The sequence below is a fragment of the Nerophis lumbriciformis genome, linkage group LG03, assembly GCF_033978685.3.
Source record: "Nerophis lumbriciformis linkage group LG03, RoL_Nlum_v2.1, whole genome shotgun sequence".
Classification (NCBI taxonomy): domain Eukaryota; kingdom Metazoa; phylum Chordata; class Actinopteri; order Syngnathiformes; family Syngnathidae; genus Nerophis; species Nerophis lumbriciformis.
Window position 1 is genome coordinate 22,097,501 of NC_084550.2, and position 27,500 is coordinate 22,125,000.

The 27,500-nt window shown below is 32.6% G+C and overlaps 1 protein-coding gene across 1 annotated transcript in view; it reads right to left on the minus strand.

The window, feature by feature from the left end:
- Positions 1-27,500, minus strand: part of col6a1 (collagen, type VI, alpha 1) — a 99,917-nt gene that overhangs the window by 38,487 nt on the left and 33,930 nt on the right. The window contains exons 21-25 of the mRNA XM_061935332.1: positions 26,994-27,056; positions 15,043-15,105; positions 14,921-14,971; positions 14,824-14,859; positions 14,680-14,742 (exon numbers count right to left, since the gene is read on the minus strand). Coding sequence (XP_061791316.1) covers positions 14,680-14,742; positions 14,824-14,859; positions 14,921-14,971; positions 15,043-15,105; positions 26,994-27,056 — 276 coding nt within the window. The remainder of the gene's footprint in view (positions 1-14,679; positions 14,743-14,823; positions 14,860-14,920; positions 14,972-15,042; positions 15,106-26,993; positions 27,057-27,500) is intronic.

The following is a 27,500-nucleotide window of genomic DNA, read 5'->3' on the forward strand; positions in this document are numbered from 1 at the left end:
TTGTATTACTTAAAAGAAAACTGTTTTTTTAAGTAAAATTCTACCCAAACATTTAAAAACACATGTGAATAATGCTGTATAATAGACTGTATTTATATTATTCACATGTGAATAATGCTGTATAATAGACTGTATTTATATTATTCACGTGTGAATAACGCTGTATAATAGACTGCATTTATATTATTCACATGTGAATGATGCTGTATAATAGACTGTATTTATATTATTCACATGTGAATGATGCTGTATAATAGACTGTATTTATATTATTCACATGTGAATGATACTGTATAATAGACTGTATTTATATTATTCACATGTGAATGATACTGTATAATAGACTGTATTTATATTATTCACATGTGAATGATGCTGTATAATAGACTGTATTTATATTATTCACATGTGAATGATGCTGTATAATAGACTGTATTTATATTATTCACATGTGAATGACGCTGTATAATAGACTGTATTTATATTATTCACATGTGAATGATGCTGTATTGTAGACTTTATTTATATTATTCACGTGTGAATAACGCTGTATAATAGACTGTATTTATATTATTCACAAGTAAATAATGCTGTATAATAGACTATTATTCACATGTGAATAATGCTGTACAATAGACTGTATTTATATTATTCACATGTGAATGATGCTGTATTATAGACTGTATTTATATTATTCACATGTGAATAATGCTGTACAATAGATTGTATTTACATGTGAATAATGCTGTACAATAGACTGTATTTATATTATTCACATGTGAAAGATGCTGTATAATAGACTGTATTTATATTATTCACGTGTGAATAACGTTGTATAATAGACTGTATTTGTATTATTCACATGTGAATACTGCTGTATAATAGACTGTATTTACAGTATATTCACATGTGAATAAAGCTGTACAATACACTTTATTTATATTATTAACATGTGAATAATACTGTATAATAGACTGTATTTATATTATTATCATGTGAATGATGCTCTATAATAGACTGTATTTATATTATTCACGTGTGAATAATGCTGTATAATAGACTGTATTTATATTATTCACATGTGAATAATGCTGTATAATAGACTGTATTTATATTATTCACGTGTGAATAATGCTGTATAATAGACTGTATTTATATTATTCACAAGTAAATAATGCTGTATAATAGACTGTATTCATATTATTCACATGTGAATAATGCTGTACAATAGACTGTATTTATAATATTCACATGTAAATGATGCTGTATTATAGACTATTTATATTATTCACATGTGAATAATGCTGTACAATAGACTGTATTAATATTATTCACATGTGAATAATGCTGTATAATAGACTGTATTTACATGTGAATAATGCTGTACAATAGACTGTATTTATATTATTCACATGTGAATACTGCTGTATAATAGACTGTATTTACAGTATATTATTCACATGTGAATAAAGCTGTACAATAGACTTTATTTATATTATTAACATGTGAATAATGCTGTATAATAGACTGTATTTATATTAACATGTGAATGATGCTGTATAATAGACTGTATTTATATTATTCACGTGTGAATAATGCTGTATAATAGACTGTATTTATATTATTCACATGTGAATAATGCTGTATAATAGACTGTATTTATATTATTCACGTGTGAATAATGCTGTATAATAGACTGTATTTATATTATTCACAAGTAAATAATGCTGTATAATAGACTGTATTTATATTATTCACATGTGAATGATGCTGTATTATAGACTGTATTTACATGTGAATAATGCTGTACAATAGACTGTATTTACATGTGAATAATGCTGTACAATAGACTGTATTTATATTATTCACATGTGAATACTGCTGTATAATAGACTGTATTTACAGTATATTATTCACATGTGAATAAAGCTGTACAATAGACTTTATTTATATTATTAACATGTGAATGATGCTGTATAATAGACTGTATTTATATTATTCACGTGTGAATAATGCAGTACAATAGACTATTTATATTATTCACATGTGAATGATGCTGTATTATAGACTGTATTTATATTATTCACATGTGAATAATGCTGTACAATAGACTGTATTAATATTATTCACATGTGAATAATGCTGTATAATAGACTGTATTTACATGTGAATAATGCTGTACAATAGACTGTATTTATATTATTCACATGTGAATAATGCTGTATAATAAACTGTATTAACGGGACAAGCGGTAGATGGACGGATGACGTCCCCCCCAAGACCGAGGCCAGGGTCTGGCCATCTGGAGTGAACTATCTGCCCTCACCGCGCAGCTGCAGATAAAGACTGTCTGTGCAAAATGCTGATTTCACCGAGATGACGGCCAAGAGTGAGGAAGTGTGGAAACTGGGGAGCTTAAATCAATTTAGAAAGGCGATGTTCCCACAGATTCAATTGCAAACTTCAAAAGGGATTTGGGAGTTTTGACTCTCTGGTTTGCTAATAGAAATGCCAAAAAAATAAATAAATTGTTGCACATGTTCCCTGCTTTAATAGCGACAGAAAGATGTAACCCGGCTCCACATTGGTTCTGATCGTAAATACTCCAAAGCAGACAGCAAAAAATGACAACGTTGGCACTGTGGACTTATATATCGTTACAATAAATACAATATTTGTCTACCATGGAAGCAATTTGGAAAGCAGCGGTGTCATTAAATCAACAGTTTGTGTCTATCTACAGTTGACTCATACAGTACCATGGCAACAGAAGGTAAACGTGGCTTAAGGAGAATCCGTAGAAGTGGGTGTCGTATGCACAAATGGGGACAATTGTTTTCAATGTGTATTTATTTTTGTACTAATCCGTTTGTATGCGTTTTACACTTTTCTCAACTTTTCTTTAAAACCCTAACCAGGGACAAGGGTTGCAAATTAGCCTGTGGCTTAGAAGTCTTATTTATGTACTTTGACATCGGTTACCTATGGGTAGCAATGTTTCATTGTACTGTCCCTGTCAAATAAATACAATAGGGTGGCTATTTTGAAGACACTAGAATATAAAACATGTTTTCAGTTATTTCACCTTTTTTTTTTTGTTAAGTACATAAGTCCGCATGTGTTCATTTATAGTTTTGATGCCTTCAATGACAATCTACAATGTAAATAGTCGTGAAAATAAAGAAACGCATTGAATGAGAAGGTGTGTCCAAACTTTTGGCCTGTACTGTAAATGTAAATATATATATATATATATATATATATATATATATATATATATATATATATATATATATATATATATATATATATATGTGTTGTGTGGTAGTCAGTGTTCGGAAAATTTGCTTCAATGGTTGTCATATCTTCTTGTCAACAAACGGTGTATTGTTTGGATGGCAAGTTTGTCACTTCAATCGTTGGCCTGTACTGTATTTATTATAATTTGTTCAAAGGCTGAGAAAAAAAAATATTGTCACTATTTAAAGACACAACTTTGTGCTGATATTAGTTACGAGTATGAGCATTTCCATTTTTTTTCCCCTTACTTTGTGGCTTTTCTACTCGATTTTTTGGTTAATTTTAGTTCTACAATAGGCAGCGTTTTGCACTTTGGATGCCGTGATTTAACAGAGCTATATAAATGAATAAAAATAGATCAATAAATAGTAAAACTGTGTTGTGTGGTAGTCAGTGTTCGGAAAATTTGCTTCAATGGCTGTCATATCTTCTTGTCAACAAACGGTGTATTGTTTGGATGGCAAGTTTGTCACTTCAATCGTTGGCCTGTACTGTATTTATTTGAATTTGTTCAAAGGCTGAGAAAAAAAAATATTGTCACTACTTAAAGACACAACTTTGTGCTGATATTAGTTACGAGTATGAGCATTTCCAATTTTTTCCCCCTTACTTTGTGGCTTTTCTACTCGATTTTTCGGTTAATTTTAGTTCTACAATAGGCAGCGTTTTGCACTTTGGATGCCGTGATTTAACAGAGCTATATAAATGAATAAAAATAGATCAATAAATAATAAAACTGTGTTGTGTGGTAGTCAGTGTTCGGAAAATTTGCTTCAATGGCTGTCATATCTTCTTGTCAACAAACGGTGTATTGTTTGGATGGCAAGTTTGTCACTTCAATCGTTGGCCTGTACTGTATTTATTTGAATTTGTTCAAAGGCTGAGAAAAAAAATATTGTCACTATTTAAAGACACAACTTTGTGCTGATATTAGTTACAAGTACGAGCATTTCCAATTATTTTTTTCCTTACTTTGTGGCTTTTTTACTCGATTTTTCAGTTTGATTTTAGTTCTACAATAGGCAGCGTTTTGCACTTTGGACGCCATGATTTCACAGAGCTATATAAATGAATAAAAATAGATCAATAAATTATAAAACTGCCCCCGATAAAACTTGAGATGTGTACTTAATATGTCTAAATGGTTGATATATATATTTATATATGTATATATATATTGGGTTGTGTGGTAGTCAGTGTTCGGAAAATTTGCTTCAATGGCTGTCATGTCTTCTTGTCAACAAACGGTGTATTGTTTGGATGGCAAGTTTGTCACTTCAATCGTTGGCCTGTACTGTATTTATTTGAATTTGTTCAAAGGCTGAGAAAAAAATACTGTCACTATTTAAAGAAAAAACTTTGTGCTGATATTAGTTACAAGTACGAGCATTTCCAATTATTTTTTTCCTTACTTTGTGGCTTTTTTACTCGATTTTTCGGTTCGATTTTAGTCCTACAATACTTTGGACGCCAAGATTTAACCATTGAATTTTGGCCATATCTCAACCAATATTCTACAACTCAAACTTAATGTTGTAACAACATGCTTTTTGACAACGTTTTATCAATTTGTGATGTTGATTTGACCATTGAAATTTGGTCATTTCCCAACCAATAGTTGAAACAACATGCTTTTTGACGACGTTTATTCAATGTTTGGTACTGATACTGATTTAACCATTGAATTGTGGCCAAATCTCAACCAATATTCTACAACTCAAACTTAATGTTGAAACAACATGCTTTTTGACAACGTTTATTCAATGTCAATTTGTGACGTTGATTTGACCATTGAAATTTGATCATTTCCCAACCAATAGTTGAAACAACATGCTTTTTGACAACGTTTATTCAATGTTTGGTTCTGATATTGATTTAACCATTGAATGTTGGTCATAGTTCAACCAATATTCTACAACTTGGACTTAATGTTGAAACAACATTAAACAATATGCTTTTTGACGATGTTTATTCAACGTTTGGTTCTGATACCGATTTAACCATTGAATCTTGGCCACATCTCAACCAATCTTCTACAACTCAGACTTAATGTTGAAACAACATGCTTTTTTTAATGTCAGTTTGTGACGTTGATTTGACCATAGAAATTTGGTCAAATCCCAACCAATATAGATAAATAAACCAAAATAGATCAATAAATAATAAAACTGCCCCCGATAAAACTTGAGATGTGTACTTAATGTGTTTAAATGATTCCCTTCCATAGCTAAATAAGGTGAGCAAACCTTTAGTACAATCTAATCCATAAGCAGAGTCCAGTGAGCGTATGCATGGACCTGCACAGAAGGTTCCAGTTACTTCACAGTCTCTAACCCTGATGTACAGTTGCATTCACAACTTGACTTATTTCAGATGGTACTGTTGTTTCTTATCTCAGAGAACACGTTTCTGTTTCACTGGCTGTTCCGTAAAAAGTTATAAAAGGGTAGGAAAGTTGTCAGTGTGTCTCCACTTTGATGGTCTTGGACACACCTCAGTTCTATCCTGTACTGAATGTCATGTAATGTCTCGTTGTTCCAGCTGATGGATGCAACCCACAAGTGACTGATTCAGTAACAAAAAAAAGAACTTTGGAGAAAACAAAGTCTGGTAGTCATGGTTAAGAGTGGAATGTATTAAATCTATTTTGTCTGAGGGAGACACAAACTAGCATTATGTCTTTTGACAAATGACCTCATTATAGACCGACGGATGAAAGCTGAAGCTTGGACAAGGTCCGCAATACAGTGTTTTTTTATACGCCCCACTTCATGTATAATTCAGTTTTTGACAAAAATGTCCACCAAAATGTTGTACAGTTGCCTGGGTGTCATTCCTACCCTACAAGGAAATCATCTTGGTGGCTCAGTTTCAGTGCATTTAAAAAAAAAAAAAGGCATTGAAACAACGTTGATTGTGCGTACATGTCCTTTAAAACTGACTTTTACTCGAAACGTTGCACCATAGTTGGGTTTGTAAATTGAGACAACGTTGGTGTCTAACGTTGGATCCACGTAGTTGGTTGGTAAATGACCAAATTTATACGGTCAAATTAACGTCACAAACTGACATTGAATAAACGTCGTCAAAAAGCATGTTGTTTCAACGTTGTATTTGTGTTGTAGAATATTGGTTGAGATAACCAAATTTCAATGATCAAATCAACATAAGAACCCAACATTAATTAAACGTTGACAAAAAGCATGTTGTTTCAACATTGTATTTGTGTAGTAAAATATTGGTTGGGAAATGACCAAATTTCAATGGTCAAATCAACGTCACAAACTGACATTGAATAAACGTTGTCAAAAAGCATGTTGTTTCAACATTAAGTTTGAGTTGTAGAATATTGGTTGAGATATGACCAAAATTCAATGGTTAAATCAATATCAGAACCCAACATTGATTAAACGTTGTCAAAAAGCATGTTCTTTCAACGGTGTATTTGTGTTGTAGAATATTGGTTGGGAAATGACCACATTTCAATGGTCAAATCAATATCAGAACCAAACTTTGAATAAACGTTGTCAAAAAACATGTTGTTTCAACATTAAGTTTGAGTTGTAGAATATTGGTTGAGATATGGCCACAATTCAATGGTTAAATCAATATCAGAACCAAACATTGAATAAAGGTTGTCAAAAAGCATGTTGTTTCAACGTTGTATTTGTGTTGTAGAATATTGGTTGGGAAATGATCAAATTTCAATGGTCAAATCAACGTCACAAACTGACATTGAATAAACGTTGTCAAAAAGCATGTTGTTTCAACATTAAGTTTGAGTTGTAGAATATTGGTTGAGATACGACCAAAATTCAATGGTTAAATCAATATCAGAACCCAACATTGATTAAACGTCGTCAAAAAGCATGTTGTTTCAACGATGTATTTGTGTTGTAGAATATTGGTTGGGAAATGACCAAATTTCAATGGTCAAATCAACGTCACAAACTGACATTGAATAAACGTCAAAAAGCATGTTGTTTCAACATTAAGTTTGAGTTGTAGAATATTGGTTGAGATATGACCAAAATTCAATGGTTAAATCAATATCAGAACCCAACATTGATTAAACGTCGTCAAAAAGCATGTTGTTTCAACGTTGTATTTGTGTTGTAGAATATTGGTTGGGAAATGACCACATTTCAATGGTCAAATCAATATCAGAACCAAACATTGAATAAACGTTGTCAAAAAACATGTTGTTTCAACATTAAGTTTGAGTTGTAGAATATTGGTTGAGATATGGCCAAAATTCAATGGTTAAATCAATATCAGAACCAAACGTTGAATAAACGTCGTCAAAAAGCATGTTGTTTCAACATTGTATTTGTGTTGTAAAACATTGGTTGGGAAATGACCAAATTTCAACGGTCAAATCAACGTCACAATCTGACATTGAATAAACGTCGTCAAAGAGCATGTTTCGACATTAAGTTTGAGTTGTAGAATACTGGTTGAGATATGACCAAAAATCATTGGTTAAATCAATATCAGAAGCAAACATTGAATAAATGTCTTCAATAAGCATGTTGTTTCAATGGTGTATTTGAGTTGTAGAATACTGGTTGAGATATGACCAAATTTCAATGATCAAATCAACATCAGAACACAACATTAATTAAACGTTGACAAAAGCATGTTGTTTCAACGTTGTATTTGTGTAGTAAAATATTGGTTGGGAAATGACCAAATTTCAATGGTCAAATCAACGTCACAAACTGACATTGAATAAATGTCAAAAAGCATGTTGTTTCAACATTAAGTTTGAGTTGTAGAATATTGGTTGAGATATGACCAAAATTCAATGGTTAAATCAACATCAGAACCCAACATTGATTAAACGTCGTCAAAAAGCATGTTGTTTCAACATTAAGTTTAAGTTGTAGAATATTGGTTGAGATATGGCCAAAATTCAATGGTTAAATCAATATCAGAACCCAACATTGAATAAACGTCGTCAAAAAGCATGTTGTTTCAACGTTGTATTTGTGTTGTAGAATATTGGTTGGGAACTGACCAAATTTCAATGGTCAAATCAACGTCACAAACTGACATTGAATAAACGTTGTCAAAAGGCATGTTGTTTCAACATTAAGTTTGAGTTGTAGAATATTGATTGAGATATCACCAAAATTCAATGGTTAAATCAATATCAGAACCCAACATTGATTAAACGTCGTCAAAAAGCATGTTGTCTCAACGGTGTATTTGTGTTGTAGAATATTGGTTGGGAAATGACCACATTTCAATGGTCAAATCAATATCAGAACCAAACATTGAATAAACGTCGTCAAAAAGCATGTTGTTTCAACATTAAGTTTGAGTTGTAGAATATTGGTTGAGATATGGCCAAAATTCAATGGTTAAATAAATATCAGAACCAAACATTGAATAAAGGTTGTCAAAAATCATGTTATTTCAACGTTGTATTTGTGTTGTAGAATATTGGTTGAGATAACCAAATTTCAATGATCAAATCAACATCAGAACCCAACATTAATTAAACGTTGACAAAAAGCGTGTTGTTTCAACGTTGTATTTGTGTAGTAAAATATTGGTTGGGAAATGACCAAATTTCAATGGTCAAATCAACGTCACAAACTGACATTGAATAAACGTTGTCAAAAGGCATGTTGTTTCAACATTAAGTTTGAGTTATAGAATATTTCAATATCAGAACCCAACATTGATTAAACGTCGTCAAAAAGCATGTTGTTTAAACGGTGTATTTGTATTGTAGAATATTGGTTGGGGAATGACCACATTTCAATGGTTAAATCAACATCAGAACCCAACATTGATTAAACGTTGTCAAAAAGCATGTTGTTTCAATGTTGTATTTGAGTTGCTCAACATCAAGCCCTAATATATACATATAGAAACATATATACACACACTACAAGTTTAAATGATCCCAGTCCAAAATGAACTTTGTTACAAGTTTAACTTATCCCAGTCCAAAATTAACTTATTAGTCACAGGTTAAACTTAGCCTAGTCCAAAATTAACTGCATATATATATATATATATATACATATACATAGATAGATAGATAGATATACATGCATATACATATATATGTGTATATATATACATATATACATACATACATATAGACACATACATATATATATATACATATATACACATACATACATACATATACATATATATATATATATATATATACATACACATATATACATACACATACATATATATACACATAGATACATACATATGTATATATATATGTATATATATTCAAAGTGTGCATTTTTTAAAGCTAAAATAGGGACTTTTATCGAGGCTAGAACCAATTATTCATGTTTTCATTGAATCTTATGGGGAACTCGCCGTCATTATACAAACCTTTTGGTTGGCGGACTATGTTGAAAAACCAATTAAGTTCGCAGAACAAGGTTCCACCGTATTTACGTGGAGAAATGCTAACCAGCTTTCATATTCTTGTCATTATATAAAACTTCAGTTACATCACCAAAGATCGAAACCTTTTTATAAAAAGCCACAATGATAACACTCGCGTTGGATTCAGCCAACGTTTTGCAAGTCAACCCACATGTTAGAGGATTTATTGATTTATGGCGGGGATTTTTTTATCATCATTTTTGTAATGTTTAGACTTCAGTGAGAAACTATGTCTTGAAAGAGGAACCCATGCCAATGGGAGGGTAATTAAATATAATGAGGTAAGTAATAGAATTAAAATACGTCATGTGGCTCCATGTTTAATTGAACCTAAACCTAATGATATCCAAAGATGGTGAGTGTGTGTTTGTCCTTGCATTTCTACCCTTCTTGAGACATCAATAAGGAAAAGTACCGTCCATATGAGGACCGGTGAACAAGTTAGGACATAAATCATGGTCCCAATACAGAAAACTTTTGCATCTAATAGAGAATGTCTCATTTGCACCCCTGGTGGTGAAGTCTATCAAAATTAGGGTGGCCCCAAAAAGGAGGGATTTTTCAAATTGACTGTGTGTCGCTTTTAAAAGTGCGCCCCCTCTGGTCAACATAGGAAATAACAAGTGTGTGGACAAATTTGAAGTGCTCTCCCTCTGGTCAACATATGAAATAACAAGTGTGTGTAAGAAATTGAAAAATAAAATAAATATGACAAGCGGTAGAAAATGGATGGATGGATGTATATAGAGACATACCGTATTTTTCGGACTATAAGTCGCAGTTTTTTTCATAGTTTGGCCGGGCTCCAGTGCAACTTATGTTTTTTCCTTCTTTATTATGCATTTTCGGCAGGTGCGACTTATACTCCGGTGCGACTTATACTCCGAAAAATACGGTACTGTAATAACGAAGTAAATAATGAAGATTAATAACCAACTACAAACAACAAATTAAAAAAAATTAAAATATTAACTAAAAGCAGTCTTTTTCTCACAATGTGTCGACTTTTTTCTTATAAAATTGGGAACAACTTCTCATATTCTTTTTGTTTCTGTAATATTGCAATATTTTCTCGTAAAATCATTACTTTTTTCAAATGTAAAATGATTACTTTTTAATGCAAAATGGTGACATTTGTCATGTAAAAGTCTGACTTTTGTCACAATATTGCCAATTTTTTTGTTGTCCTTGTAAAATAGTGACATTTTTTGAGTAAAATGATGACTTTAGCCATAATTTTGCCATGTAAAATTCAGATTATTATTATAATATTGCCAAAATGTTTAAAAAAAATAAATACATATGCATATAGAGACATACTGTAATAACTTGAAGCAAATAATGAAGATTAATAACCAACTACAAACAACAAATTTAAAAAAAAATGTATCAACTAAAATCGGTCTTTTTCTCACAATGTGTTGACTTTTTTTCTTATAAAATTGGGAACAATTTCTCACATTCTTTCTGTTTCTGTTATATTGCAATATTTTCTTGTAAAATCGTTACTTTTTTTTAATGTAAACGTATTACTTTTTAATGCAAAATGGTGAAATTTGTCATGTAAAATTCTGACTTTTGTCACAATATTGCCAATTTTTTTTTGTCCTTGTAAAACAGTGACATTTTTTGAGTAAAATGATAACTTTTGCCATGTAAAATTCAGATTATTGTTTTTTATAATTTTGCCAACATTTTTAAGTTTTCTTCGAAAATTGTGACTTTTGTTGAGTAAAATTACGACTCTTTTCATAAAATTGCCAAAATCTTAAGCTTTTCTTGTAAAATTGCGACTGTTATTGAGTAAAATTCCAACTTCTATCATAATATTGCAACTTGTGAAGTTTTGACTTGCGTTGAGTAAAATGACGACTTTTATTATAATACTGCCAAAAAAGTTTTTTTATATTTGCATAGTATGTATATATTATTAATGTTGTAAATACAAATATTTATATATCCTGAAAGGGTGGTCCTAAAGAGGCAGGCATTTTTTGGAGGTCTCGAGAAGGTAACAAATACAAGAATGTCTTTATGTGTGTGTGTGTGTGTGTGTGTGTGTGTGTGTGTGTGTGACCTGTCTTGAGGACAAGGGGACAGAGAGCGCTGATGTACAGCGGAGGGAAAAGTTACAACGTGCAGAAACGTTTACATCATAAAACACCAACCTGGGAATTGCAGTAATTTCAACGTAAACATGAGCCAGTTGAACTGGAGGTTAAATTGTTAAACCTGGCGCGTGCAGACACAAACACACACATACACACACTTGTATTTGTTACCTTTTTGAGACCTCCAAAAAATGCCTACCTCTAGTATTATAATAAAAGTCATAATTTTATTCAACGTAAGTCCAAATTTTACAAGAAAAACTGAAAATTTGTGCAATATTATGATGAAAGTTGGAATTTTAGTCAATAACAGTTTTTTTTACAAGAAAAGCTTAAAATGTTGGCAATTTTATGAAAATAGACATTTTTACTTGACAAAAGTCACAATTTTATAAGAAAACTTAAAAAAAAAAAGGGCAATATTATAATAATAATCGGAATTTTACTTGGCAAAATTATGACAAAAGTCATCATTTTACTCAAAAAATGTCACTGTTTTAAAAGAACAACAAAATTGGCCATATTGTGATAAAAGTCAGAATTTTACATGACAAATGTCACCGTTTTGCATTAAAAAGTAATAATTTTACATAAAAAAGTAATTTTTACGAGAAAATATTGCAATATCACAGAAACAAAGAATATGAGAAATTGTTCCCAATTTGAAAAAAAAAAAAGTTGACGCATTGTGACAAAAAGACTGCTTTTAGTTAATTTTGATTTTATTTTTTGTTTGTAATTGGTTTTTAATCTTCATTATTTACTTCAAGTTATCACGGTATGTCTCTATATACATATTTATTAATTTTTTTGATACATTTTGGAAATATTATAATAATCAAAATTTTACTTGGCAAAATGATGACAAAAGTCATAATTTTGCTAACATTTCACTATTTTACAAGAACGACCAAAAATTGGCCATATTGTGTTAAGTCAGCATTTTCTACGACAAATGTCACCGTTTTGCATTAAAAATAATAATTTTACATAAAAAAGTAATTTTTCAAGAAAATATTGCAATATTACAGAAACAAAAAGAATATGAGAAATTGTTCCCAATTTTATAAGAAAAAAGTTGACGCATTGTGAGAAAAAGACTGCGTTTAGTTAATTTGTATTTTATTTTAGGTTTGTAATTGGTTTTTAATCTTCATTATTTACTTCAAGTTATTACAGTATGTCTCTATATACATATGTATTTATTTTTTAATACATTTTGGCAATTTTATAATAATAATCGCAATTTTACTTGGCAAAATTATGACAAAAGTCATAATTTTACAAAAAAAAAAATCACTATTTTACAAGAACAACCAAAAAATTGGCCATATTGTGATAAAAGTCAGAAATGTATATGACAAATGTCACCATTTTTTCATTAAAAATAATAATTTAACATAAAAAAGTAACAATTTTACGAGAAAATATTGCAATATTACAGAAACAGAAAGAATATGAGAAATTGTTCATAATTTTAAAAGAAAAAAGTTGCCGCATTGTGAGAAAAACTTTGATTTTATTTTTTGTTTGTAATTGGTTTTTAATCTTCATTATTTACTTCAAGTTATCATGGTATGACTCTATATACATATATATATATTTTTTTTTTAATACATTTTGGAAATATTATAATAATAATCGGAATTTTACTGAAAAAAATTCACTATTTTACAACAACAAAAAAATTGTCCATATTGTGATAAAAGTCAAATTTTATATGACAAATGTCACCATTTTTTCATTAAAAATAATAATAATTTAATAATAATTGTTATTACAGTATGTCTCTATATACATATTTATTTATTTTTTTAATACATTTTGGCAATATGATAATAATAATTGCAATTTTACTTGGCAAAATGATGACAAAAGTCATAATTTTACTAAAAACAAAAGTCACTATTTTACAGGAACAAAAAAATTGGCCATATTGTGATAAAAGTCAGAATTTTATATGACAAATGTAACCATTTTGCATTAAAAAGTAATCATTTTCCGAGAAAATATTGCAATATTACAGAAACAGAAAGAATGAGAAATTATTCCCAATTTTATAAGAAAAAAGTTGATGCATTGTGAGAAAAAGACTGCTTTTAGTTCATTATTATTTAAAAAAATAAAATGTTGTAATTGGTTTTTAATCTTCATTATTTACTTCAAGTTATTACATTTTGTATCTATATACATATCTATTTTTTTTTTTCATTAATTCTGGCCAAAGGGGGCGCATTTCAATTTCTTACACACATGTTATTTCATATGTTGACACACAGTCAATTTGAAAAATCCCTCCTTTTCGGGACCACCCTAATTTTTGATAGATTTCACCACCAGGGGGTGCAAATGAGACATTCTCTACTAGATGCAACGGTTTTTCCGTATTGGGACCATGATTTCGGTCCTCACTTGTTCACCGGTCCTCATATGGACGGCCCTTTTCCTTGTAGATGTCTCAAGAAGGGTAGAAATACAAGAACACACACACACGCACACACACACACACACACACACACACACATACATACATAAAAAGAGCAATGTAGCTCATTTCCTGGTAACCTTGACAACCACATATACACAGCTGCATCAGCTCAAATTCTCTTCACACACAAAAGTGCAGATCTACCGTACATAATAAATTATCTCCAGCTGTCGACCAGAAGGCGAGTGTGCGAACAAGATGTATGTACAAAGAAACACTCCAGTTGTGTATGTTACATATCATTCTGTCAAATCTGTGCTGATATTTGGCCAAAAACCGCTGGAAGGTTCCATCCAACATGGCGTATGGAAGGCATTGTGTGATCTAAATTAAGGAAATCTGACTCACATCAGGGCCGGGGTCGCCGGGATCTCCGTCATCTCCTTTGGGTCCGGGGGTTCCCTTGGCACCCTTAAAAAAAAACAGGTACAAAACATGAGGACACAGAACTGGAAGTTAGCTCTCGTCCTGAACATTTATGTGCAAACTTACAGGCTCGCCGGAGTCTCCGCGGGGCCCGGGATAACCCTAGAAAGAAAACGTACAGTCAGCCAAGTCACAAATGAGCTGAAATACGTCAAATACGCACCTGGAAGCCCGGACAACCGGCAGTACCATTTCCTGGGACACCATCCACTCCCTGAGGAGGATGTAAACAAACCGTATTCAGACATATACATACGGACATACATGTGTGTCATCTTCTCTCACCCGGGCTCCCATCGGGCCCCGGTCTCCGGCAGCTCCTTTGATTCCTCGTGGTCCTTTGGGTCCCTGGTGAGACACAAGGAAGGACCAGGTTAGGGAAACACAAAAATGAAGAGACGTGCTTATTGAAAACATTCGGATGTTGTAACGATGTTTCTGTGGGTGTGAGTATTGACGACGACAACAACAACCGCCGGTTTGACTTGGATAAAACCAGTGTCCTTGGTTGTGCGCAATTGTGTCGATAGTTACGACAATGCGAGTACCACTGTTAGAATAATTGTTTCTAAATTATCCCAAAAGCTTTGTATTACGTTGAGTTCCTAGCAGGAGTCTTTGGGGCCTACCAGGAGGAAGGCTCGTAAAACTCCACTGGGACTTCAAAGCGGACAGATGGCAGGATCTGCCCAATTTCCAGGCGAACTCTTTTTGAAGTATTTTACGAACTCTCTTTGAACTATTTTATGGGACTCTTTTTGAACTATTCTACGACCTCTCCTTTTGAACTGTTCGGTAACCAAAGGCAACGCTGTTTACGACCCACATCCCTCTGGAAGCAGCTGTGGTCAGGTGGGGGGAGAAAGTCAAATAAAGAAGGAGGAGTACAATCTTTTGGCAGAGCGTCGGTGACACTGTAAGAGGTTACAGGTCGACACGTTTTCTCCTCAATATTGAGTCCAAATTGAATTCTGCCTCTGTTTGATTCTTTGCCTCTTGTCTTGTTTAATAGATGTCATCAGTGTTTGAACCTGACAACCACAGTCAGTTACTCTGCATGTACTGTTATGTTCAGAATAGGGTTGTACGGTATACCGGTATTAGTATCGTACCGCGATACTAATTAATCTTATTTCGGTACTATACTGCCTCTAAAAAGTACCGGTCGCCCACCCCTCATGTCATGCAGACGATCATGCACACCGAAGTCATGACAATGGATATGTTATAAATGGTCTATAGCAGTGGTTCTTAACCTGGGTTCGATCAAACCCTAGGGGTTTGGTGAGTCGGCCTCAGGGGTTCGGCGCAGGTCAAGACACACCTGACTCATCGTGTAAATACAAATTTCTTCCTATCGGCGTATTACGGATACGGCAACAGCAGACGGATTTGCAGGTGTGTAATTTGTTGTGAGTTTATGCACTGTGTTGGTTTTGTTCTTTGAACAAGGTGATGTTCATGCACGGTTCATTTTATGCACCAGTAAAAAAAACATGGTAACACTTTAGTATGGGGAACATATTCACCATTAATTAGTTGCTTATTAACATGCAAATTAGTAACATATTGGCTCTTAACTAATCAATTTTAAGTAGTTATTAATGACTTATTCGGCATGGCCTTATTATAACCCTAACCCTGGCCCTAACCAAATAACTCTAAATTAAGTCTTTGTTACTTAGAATATGTTCCCCTAGTGTCCAAATAACTCTAAATTAAGTCTTTGTTACTTAGAATATGTTCCCCGAGAATCCAAAAAACTCCATCCATCCATCCATCCATCCATTTTCTACCGCTTATTCCCATTGGGGTCGCGGGGGGCGCTGGAGCCTATCTCAGCTACAATCGGGCGGAAGGCGGTGTACACCCTGGACAAGTTGCCACCTTATCGCAGAACTCTAAATTAAGTATTTGTTACTTAGAATATGTTCCCCTAGTGTCCAAATAACTCTAAATTAAGTCTTTGTTACTTAGAATATGTTCCCCTAGTGTCCAAATAACTCTAAATTTAGTCTTTGTTACTTAGAACATGTTCCCCGAGTGTCCAAATAACTCTAAATTAAGTCTTTGTTACTTAGAATATGTTCCCCTAGTGTCCAAATAACTCTAAATGTAGTCTTTGTTATTTCGAATATGTTCCCCTAGTGTCCAAATAACTCTAAATTAAGTCTTTATTACTTAGAATATGTTCCCCGAGTGTCCAAATAACTCTAAATTAAGTTTTCATTCCTTAGAATATGTTCCCCGAGTGTCCAAATAACTCTAAATTAAGTCTTTGTTACTTAGAATATGTTCCCCGAGTGTCCAAATAACTCTAAATTAAGTCTTTGTTACTTAGAATATGTTCCCCTAGTGTCCAAATAACTCTAAATTTAATCTTTGTTACTTAGAATATGTTCCCGTAGTGTCCAAAGAACTCTAAATTTAGTCTTTGTTACTTAGTATATGTTCACCGAGAGTCCAAATAACTCTAAATTAAGTCTTTGTTTCTTAAACTATGTTCCCCGAGTGTCCAAATAACTCTAAATTAAGTCTTTGTTACTTAGAATATGTTCCCCTAGTGTCCAAATAACTCTAAATTAAGTGTTTGTTACTTAGAATATGTTCCCCTAGTGTCCAAATAATTCTAAATGTAGTCTTTGTTATTTAGAATATGTTCCCCTAGTGTCCAAAAAACTCTAAATTAAGTCTTTATTACTTAGAATATGTTCCCCTAGTGTCACAAATAACTCTAAATTAAGTTTTTGTTACTTAAAATATGTTCCCCGAGTGTCCAAATAACTCTAAATTTAGTCTTTGCTACTTAGAATATGTTCCCCGAGTGTCCAACTAACTCTAAATTTAGTCTTTGTTACTTAGAATATGTTCCCCTAGTGTCCAAATAACTCTAAATTAAGTTTTTGTTACTTAAAATATGTTCCCCGAGTGTCCAAATAACTCTAAATTTAGTCTTTGTTAATTAGAATATGTTCCCGAGTGTCCAAATAACTCTAAATTAAGTCTTTGTTACTTAGAATATGTTCCCCTAGTGTCCAAATAACTCTAAATTTAGTTTTTGTTACTTAGAATATGTTCCCCTAGTGTCCAAATAACTCTAAATGTAGTCTTTGTTACTTAGAATATGTTCCCCTAGTGTCCAAATAACTCTAAATGTAGTCTTTGTTACTTAGAATATGTTGCCCTAGTGTCCAAATAACTCTAAATGTAGTCTTTGTTACTTAGAATATTTTCCCCTAGTGTCCAAACAACTCTAAATTACCGGTAAGTCTTTGTTACTTAGAATATGTTCCCCTAGTGTCCAAATAACTGTAAATTAAGTCTTTGTTACTTAGAATATGTTCCCCTAGTGTCCAAATAACTCTAAATTAAGTCTGTTACTTAGAATATGTTCCCCTAGTGTCCAAATAACTCTAAATTGTGTCTTTGTTACTTAGAATATGTTCCCGAGTGTCCAAAAAACTCTAAATTAAGTCATTGTTACTTAGAATATGTTCCCCTAGTGCCCAAATAACTCTAAATTAAGTATTTGCTTCTTAGAATATGTTCCCCTAGTGTCCAAATAACTCTCAATTAAGTCTTTGTTACTTAGAATATGTTCCCCTAGTGTCAAAATAACTCTATATTAAGTCTTTGTTACTTAGAATATGTTCCCCTAGTGTCCAAATAACTCTAAATTTAGTCTTTGTTACTTAGTATATGTTCCCCGAGAGTCCAAATAACTCTAAATTAAGTCTTTGTTTCTTAAACTATGTTCCCGAGTGTCCAAATAACTCTAAATTAAGTCTTTGTTACTTAGAATATGTTCCCCGAGTGTCCAAATAACTCTAAATTAAGTCTTTGTTACTTAGAATATGTTCCCCTAGTGTCCAAATAACTCTAAATTAAGTTTTTGTTACTTATAATATGTTCCCCTAGTGTCCAAATAACTCTAAATTAAGTCTTTGTTACTTAGAATATGTTCCCCTAGTGTCCAAATAACTCTAAATTTAGTCTTTGTTACTTAGAATATGTTCCCCTAGTGTCCAAATAACTCTAAATTTAGTCTTTGTTACTTAGAATATGTTCCCCTAGTGTCCAAATAAATCTAAATGTGGTTTTTGTTACTTAGAATATGTTCCCCTAGTGTCCAAATAACTCTAAAAGTAGTCTTTGTTACTTAAAATATGTTCCCCTAGTGTCCAAACAACTCTAAATTAAGTCTTTGTTACTTAGAATATGTTCCCCTAGTGTCCAAATAACTGTAAATTAAGTCTTTGTTACTTAAAATATGTTCCCCGAGTGTCCAAATAACTCTAAATTTAGTCTTTGTTACTTAGAATATGTTCCCGAGTGTCCAAATAACTCTGAATCAAGTCTTTGTTACTTAGAATATGTTCCCCTAGTGTCCAAATAACTCTAAATGTAATCTTTGTTACTTAGAATATGTTCCCCTAGTGTCCAAATAACTCTAAATTAAGTCTTTGTTACTTAGAATATGTTCCCCTAGTGTCCAAATAACTGTAAATTAAGTCTTTGTTACTTAAAATATGTTCCCCGAGTGTCCAAATAACTCTAAATTTAGTCTTTGTTACTTAGAATATGTCCCCGAGTGTCCAAATAACTCTAAATTAAGTCTTTGTTACTTAGAATATGTTCCCCTAGTGTCCAAATAACTCTAAATTTAGTTTTTGTTACTTAGAATATGTTCCCCTAGTGTCCAAATAACTCTAAATGTAGTCTTTGTTACTTAGAATATGTTCCCCTAGTGTCCAAATAACTCTAAATGTAGTCTTTGTTACTTAGAATATGTTCCCCTAGTGTCCAAATAACTCTAAATTTAGTCTTTGTTACTTAGAATATGTTCCCCTAGTGTCCAAATAACTCTAAATTAAGTGTTTGTTACTTAGAATATGTTCCCCTCATGTCCAAATAACTCTAAATTTAGTCTTTGTTACTTAGAATATGTTCCCCTAGTGTCAAAACAACTCTAAATTAAGTCTTTGTTACTTAGAATATGTTCCCCTAGTGTCTAAATAACTCTAAATTTAGTCTTTGTTACTTAGAATATGTTCCCCTAGTGTCCAAATAACTCGAAATTAAGTCTTTGTTACTTAGAATATGTTCCCCTAGTGTCCAAATAACTCGAAATTAAGTCTTTGTTACTTAGAATATGTTCCCCTAGTGTCCAAATAACTCGAAATTAAGTCTTTGTTACTTAGAATATGTTCCCCTAGTGTCCAAATAACTCTAAATTAAGTCTTTGTTTCTTAGAATATGTTCCCCTAGTGTCCAAATAACTCTAAATTAAGTCTTTGATACTTAGAATATGTTCCCCTAGTGTCCAAATAACTCTAAATTAAGTCTTTATTACTTAGAATATGTTCCCCTAGTGTCCAAATAACTCTAAATTAAGTCTTTGTTACTTAGAATATGTTCCCCTAGTGTCCAAATAACTCTAAATTAAGTCTTTGTTACTTAGAATATGTTCCCCTAGTGTCCAAATAACTCTAAATTAAGTCTTTGTTACTTATAATATGTTCCCCTAGTGTCCAAATAACTCCAAATTAAGTCTCTATTACTTAGAATATGTTCCCCTAGTGTCCAAATAACTCTAAATTAAGTCTTTGTTACTTAGAATATGTTCCCCTAGTGTCCAAATAACTCTAAATTAAGTTTTTGTTACTTAAAATATGTTCACCGAGTGTCCAAATAACTCTAAATTTAGTCTTTGTTAATTAGAATATGTTCCAGAGTGTCCAAATAACTCTAAATTTAGTTTTTGTTACTTAGAATATGTTCCCCTAGTGTCCAAATAACTCTAAATGTAGTCTTTGTTACTTAGAATATGTTCCCCTAGTGTCCAAATAACTCTAAATGTAGTCTTTGTTACTTAGAATATGTTGCCCTAGTGTCCAAATAACTCTAAATGTAGTCTTTGTTACTTAGAATATGTTCCCCTAGTGTCCAAACAACTCTAAATTAAGTCTTTGTTACTTAGAATATGTTCCCCTAGTGTCCAAATAACTGTAAATTAAGTCTTTGTTACTTAGAATATGTTCCCCTAGTGTCCAAATAACTCTAAATTAAGTCTGTTACTTAGAATATGTTCCCCTAGTGTCCAAATAACTCTAAATTAAGTCTTTGTTACTTAGAATATGTTCCCCTAGTGTCCAAAAAACTCTAAATTAAGTCATTGTTACTTAGAATATGTTCCCCTAGTGTCCAAATAACTCTAAATTAAGTATTTGCTTCTTAGAATATGTTCCCCTAGTGTCCAAATAACTCTAAATTAAGTCGTTGTTACTTAGAATATGTTCCCCTAGTGTCCAAATAACTCTATATTAAGTCTTTGTTACTTAGAATATGTTCCCCTAGTGTCCAAATAACTCTAAATTTAGTCTTTGTTACTTAGTATATGTTCCCCGAGAGTCCAAATAACTCTAAATTAAGTCTTTGTTTCTTAAACTATGTTCCCGAGTGTCCAAATAACTCTAAATTAAGTCTTTGTTACTTAGAATATGTTCCCCGAGTGTCCAAATAACTCTAAATTAAGTGTTTGTTACTTATATGTTCCCCTAGTGTCCAAATAACTCTAAATTAAGTCTTTGTTACTTAGAATATGTTCCCCTAGTGTCCAAATAACTCTAAATTTAGTCTTTGTTACTTAGAATATGTTCCCCTAGTGTCCAAATAACTCTAAATTTAGTCTTTGTTACTTAGAATATGTTCCCCTAGTGTCCAAATAACTCTAAATGTAGTTTTTGTTACTTAGAATATGTTCCTCTAGTGTCCAAATAACTCTAAATGTAGTCTTTGTTACTTAGAATATGTTGCCCTAGTGTCCAAATAACTCTAAATGTAGTCTTTGTTACTTAGAATATGTTCCCCTAGTGTCCAAACAACTCTAAATTAAGTCTTTGTTACTTAGAATATGTTCCCCTAGTGTCCAAATAACTGTAAATAAAGTCTTTGTTACTTAAAATATGTTCCCCGAGTGTCCAAATAACTCTAAATTTAGTCTTTGTTACTTAGAATATGTTCCCGAGTGTCCAAATAACTCTAAATTAAGTCTTTGTTACTTAGAATATGTTCCCCTAGTGTCCAAATAACTCTAAATTTAGTTTTTTTTTTACTTAGAATATGTTCCCCTAGTGTCCAAATAACTCTAAATGTAGTCTTTGTTACTTAGAATATGTTCCCCTAGTGTCCAAACAACTCTAAATTAAGTCTTTGTTACTTAGAATATGTTTCCCTAGTGTCTAAATAACTCTAAATGTAGTCTTTGTTACTTAGAATATGTTCCCCTAGTGTCCAAATAACTCTAAATTAAGTCTTTGTTACTTAGAATATGTTCCCCTAGTGTCCAAATAACTCTAAATTAAGTCTTTGTTACTTAGAATATGTTCCCCTAGTGTCCAAATAACTCTAAATTAAGTCTTTGTTACTTAGAATATGTTCCCCTAGTGTCCAAATATCTCTAAATTAAGTCTTTGTTTCTTAGAATATGTTCCCCTAGTGTCCAAATAACTCTAAATTAAGTCTTTGATACTTAGAATATGTTCCCCCTAGTGTCCAAATAACTCTAAATTAAGTCTTTGTTACTTAGAATATGTTCCCCTAGTGTCCAAATAACTCTAAATGAAGTCTTTGTTACTTAGAATATGTTCCCCTAGTGTCCAAATAACTCTAAATTAAGTCTTTGTTACTTAGAATATGTTCCCCTAGTGTCCAAATAACTCTAAATTAAGTCTTTGTTACTTAGAATATGTTCCCCTAGTGTCCAAATAACTCTAAATTAAGTCTTTATCACTTAGAATATGTTCCCCTAGTGTCCAAATAACTCTAAATTAAGTCTTTGTTACTTAGAATATGTTCCCCTAGTGTCCAAATAACTCTAAATTAAGTCTTTGTTACTTAGAATATGTTCCCCTAGTGTCCAAATAACTCTAAATTAAGTCTTTGTTATTTAGAATATATTCCCCTAGTGTCCAAATAATTCTAAATGTAGTCTTTGTTATTTAGAATATGTTCCCCTAGTGTCCAAAAAACTCTAAATTAAGTCTTTATCATTTAGAATATGTTCCCCAGGTGTCCAAATAACTCTAAATTTAGTCTTTGCTACTTAGAATATGTTCCCCTAGTGTCCAACTAACTCTAAATGTAGTCTTTGTTACTTAGAATATGTTCCCCTAGTGTCCAAACAACTCTAAATTAAGTCTTTGTTACTTAGAATATGTTCCCCTAGTGTCCAAATAACTCTAAATTAAGTCTTTGTTACTTAGAATATGTTCCCCTAGTGTCCAAACAACTCTAAATTAAGTCTTTGTTACTTAGAATATGTTCCCCTAGTATCCAAATAACTCTAAATTAAGTCTTTGTTACTTAGAATATGTTCCCCTAGTGTCCAAATAACTCTAAATTAAGTCTTTGTTTCTTAAACTTTGTTCCCGAGTGTCCAAATAACTCTAAATTAAATCTTTGTTACTTAGAATATGTTCCCCTAGTGTCCAAATAACTCTAAATTAAGTTTTTGTTACTTAGAATATGTTCCCCGAGTGCCCAAAAAACTCTAAATTAAGTCTTTGTTACTTAGAATATGTTCCCCTCGTGTCCAAATAACTCTAAATTAAGTCTTTGTTACTTAGAATATGTTCCCCTAGTGTCCAACTAACTCTAAATTTAGTCTTTGTTACTTTGTTACACTGGTCTATAGTTATCATAGGTCATAACAAGATGTAATTATGTCCGATCATTAACCATTAAGACGGTCATCTTATCGTTGAACACGCTCCGCACAAGTGAATGAATTCCATACTTAGTCAACAGCCATACATGTCACACTAAGGGTGACCGTATAAACAACGCCAACACTGTCATAAACATGTGCCATATAGTGAAACCACACTAAACAATGACAAACGCATTTTGGGAGAATATTTGCACCGCAACACAACATAAACACCACAGAACTAAGTCCCGGAGTTCCCTGCAGCACCAACTCTTCCGGGACGCTACAATATAAACTAACGCCATTGGTGGATCTACACTTAACATCCACTGTGTTGATGCCAAGTACAGGAACGTATCTAGTCGATACTACTATGATTACGTCGATGTTTTTTGGCATCACAAAATCTTAAATTTATATCATGTTTATTGTCAGAATAATTGTATTTAAGTTATCACAAAACTTTGTGTTTCAATGAGTTCCCGGCGATCTTACCAATCAAAAGGCTTGTAAAACTCCACTGTGTAGGATGGGGAGCGACATGAGGGTGCCGGTTTCTTTGATGTATTGTAATCCACGGGAAGATTTTGTCTTTACCCGAGATCTGCTAAGCGGAGAGGAGGCAGGGCCTGACCTCCCTCCAGGCACATTTTCTTTGAACTGTTTTGTAACCAAAGGCGACGGCTGTTTACGACCCCCCCTCCCTTAGAAACAGCTGTTGCCATGTAATCAGGGAAAGTCCAAATAAAAGAGGAGGCGTACAATCTTTCGTCAGAGCGTGGGACGACACTGTCCTTGTACAGTGTCTACGCGTTTCTCCTCAATTGAGCTAAATTGAATTCTGTCTCTGTTTAATTCCTTGCTTCTTGTCTTGTTTAATAGATGTCATCAGTGTTTGAACCTGACATCTTCAAACTCAGGAAATATGTCCCTAGAAACATGAGGACTTTGAATATGACCAATGTATGATCCTGTAACTACTTGGTATCGGATCGATACCTAAATTTGTGGTATCATCCAAAACTAATGTAAAGTATCAAACAACAGAAGAATAAGTGATTATTACATTTTAACAGAAGTGTAGATAGAACATGTTAAAAGACAAAATAAGCAGATATTAACAGTAAATGAACAAGTAGATTAATAATCAATTTTCTACCACTTGTCCTTAATTATGTTGACAAAATAATAGAATATAAATGACACAATATGTTACTGCATATGTCAGCGGACTACTTAGGAGCCTTTGTTTACTTATTTACTACTAAAAGACAAGTTGTCTTGTATGCTCACTATATTATTTAAAGACAATCTTGCAAAAATTAAACATATGTTTAATGTACTCTAAGATTTTTTGTTAAAATAAAACCAATAATGCCATTTTTTGTGGTCGCCTTTATTTAGAATAGTACCGAAATACATTTTGGTACCGGTACCAAAATATTGGTATCGAGACAACACTAGCCCAGAAGTACTCCAGAGTACTTCATTGGTCTTTGTAAACCACCGCAATGAATTTGGAATCAATCAACTAAAATCAGCGGAGAAACTCACAAGTATATATTTGTAATTTTTAGTCAAAATATCAAAAACAAACTTATTACAAGTCATTTTTCACTGAGATGTAACAACTTGTTTTAGGCAATAGAGGAGAAAAATACTACTTTTGAGCATCACAAGTTTGTTATAAGAGACAAAACCTCAAAACACTCGTAAGTATAGCTAACAAAAAGTTTTAATTGCTCATTTTAAGATCACTTTTAAGTTATTAAAGCTTAAAAAAGTTTAAATAAATACAATTGTTATTTATTTCAAGAAATCTTACTAAGACAATTTTGACTTGTTCCATTGGCAGATTTATTTGCTTATCATAAGCAAAAATAACTTTAAGAGGGGCATTTTTTCTAGTGATAAACTTTTTAGTTTAATTTCCAAAAAATGTGATGTTTTTTTTCTTTTCTGACCTATAAATGTTCTTACAATGTTGGACATCAAGGTTCCTGCATTTTGGCCTGAGCTTGCACGGGTTGCAGGGTTTTGTAGGCTGTCTACATTGTGATGTCACAACGAGGTGGATGTACTTATTTGGGCATTACAATCTGCTCACCAACATGCTGATTTTTTTTAAAACTTCAAATCCATTGCAGTGGTAATACAAACAACAGATACATCTTTGTCATTTTCAGTTTATTGTGTGAATGCTCCGAAGCATTCACATATGTGGTTTTCTACACCAAAATTCATCTATTTATTATTCACTGTATTATTATTATTATTATTATTATTCTCTGGATTTTGGCGCGCTCTACCATCCACATTTTTCATCCGATTCAAACAATTCCAACTTCAAACTGTTCAGCCTATTCGTGAATCGGGGGCTTTCTCTTGGCAAATTCCAAAAATTCCCAGATTTTCCAGAATTCCAGGTTTTCCGGGATATTTTTCCCCTTCAAAATGAATTGGCCAATTTTCAAACTTCCACCATTTCTACATTTTTCAACTGTTTCAAACCATTCTGGCGACTACTGATCCCACATTTTTCAACCCACTTCAACCGTTCCACTGTCTAAACATCCCTCTTAATCAGGACAAAAAAAACAAATAGTTTTTTAACTGGAAAAATTCCCGGTTTTCCCGAATTTCCTTAATACCATTTCTCAATTAAAAATGTTACTACTTCAACATTTCTCGACCGATTTGAAAAATTCCAACACCAACCGTTTCAACTCATTCAGAACAGTCGAGTCTTTTAACATTTTCCTCAAAAAAATTCCCGCTTTTCCCGACATTTCCATGAAATTCCCATTGAAACGAATGGGGAAATGTTTCAAAGTGCCACAATTCCCACATTTTTCATCCAACTCAAACCGTTTCCAAATCCAAAATATTCAGCCTGTTCAAAATTGTGTGCTCTCCTTCAACAATTTAAAAAAAAATCCTGGATTTCCGAGAATTCCCAGTTTTCAGGGACATTTTCCCCATTCAAAATGAATTGTCACATTTTTTTATGTTCCACAATTCGCACAGTTTTCAAACCATTCCAACACGTTCCACTCATCCAACTAACACTTTCCCAAGTTCCAAACCAAATTCTGTCTTTTCCTGGAAATTCAAACTCTTCAACATTCAAACTATTCTTACATTTATTACTCCGGTACTCTTGTCTTGTTCTGTATATTGTACAGTATTTTGTATATTGTACAGGATTGCTTATCATTTTTATTGGATTGTAGTCTGTATATTTCAATTCTTAGTTTTATCTTTATTACCTCTTGTGTAATCTATTTTTATCCCATATTTGTTCCCACTACTGCACCTTAAATTGGAGTCCTTAAACTTGTTATATGCAAATATAATGACAATAAAGTCCATTCTATTCTATTCTATTCATACTACATTCTGTCAGCATTTCAGTTCAACTTCAGCAGTGGAGCATTCACACGCAATTCCTACAGGAATTGCCTCTTCTATTTTTAAATGTTGTCCAGCAGTTTTGTGTGTGGGTGTGTTGGTCCTGGGTACTGACCTCTGGTCCAGGAGGGCCTTCATCCCCTCTGTATCCAGGAGAACCGTCCCTGCCAGACTCACCCTGCAGAACATCAGCACTGTTAGAACCAATCTTAAAGGGAATTTGTGTCATCCTGTAGCAACATTTTACTATGCATAAAATGACTAAATGCAACAAATTAACACTAACTTTGTCCTTATTTAAATGTTTTTTTTTTTTATAGTGATGCTTTCCAAGTTGGCTTGCTCCCATATCAGGCAAGTCTCAAGTACAGAAGCATCATTCTCACATCTAAATGAGGTCTACCAACAGACACTTGCAAAGCCACACCGGCTGGCCTCCGTTACACGTGCATTAAAAAAAGGGAGTTTAGTTATTGCATTTGGAGCCATGACAACAACAGCTGGAGCCTTCGGTCCACATTGTGACTAATTCCTGTCATAATTTATTTCTGCATCATAGAAAGTTCCCACTGTCTGGAGGCTGTGATTAAATCTGACCAGACACTAATGCGCATACACGGAT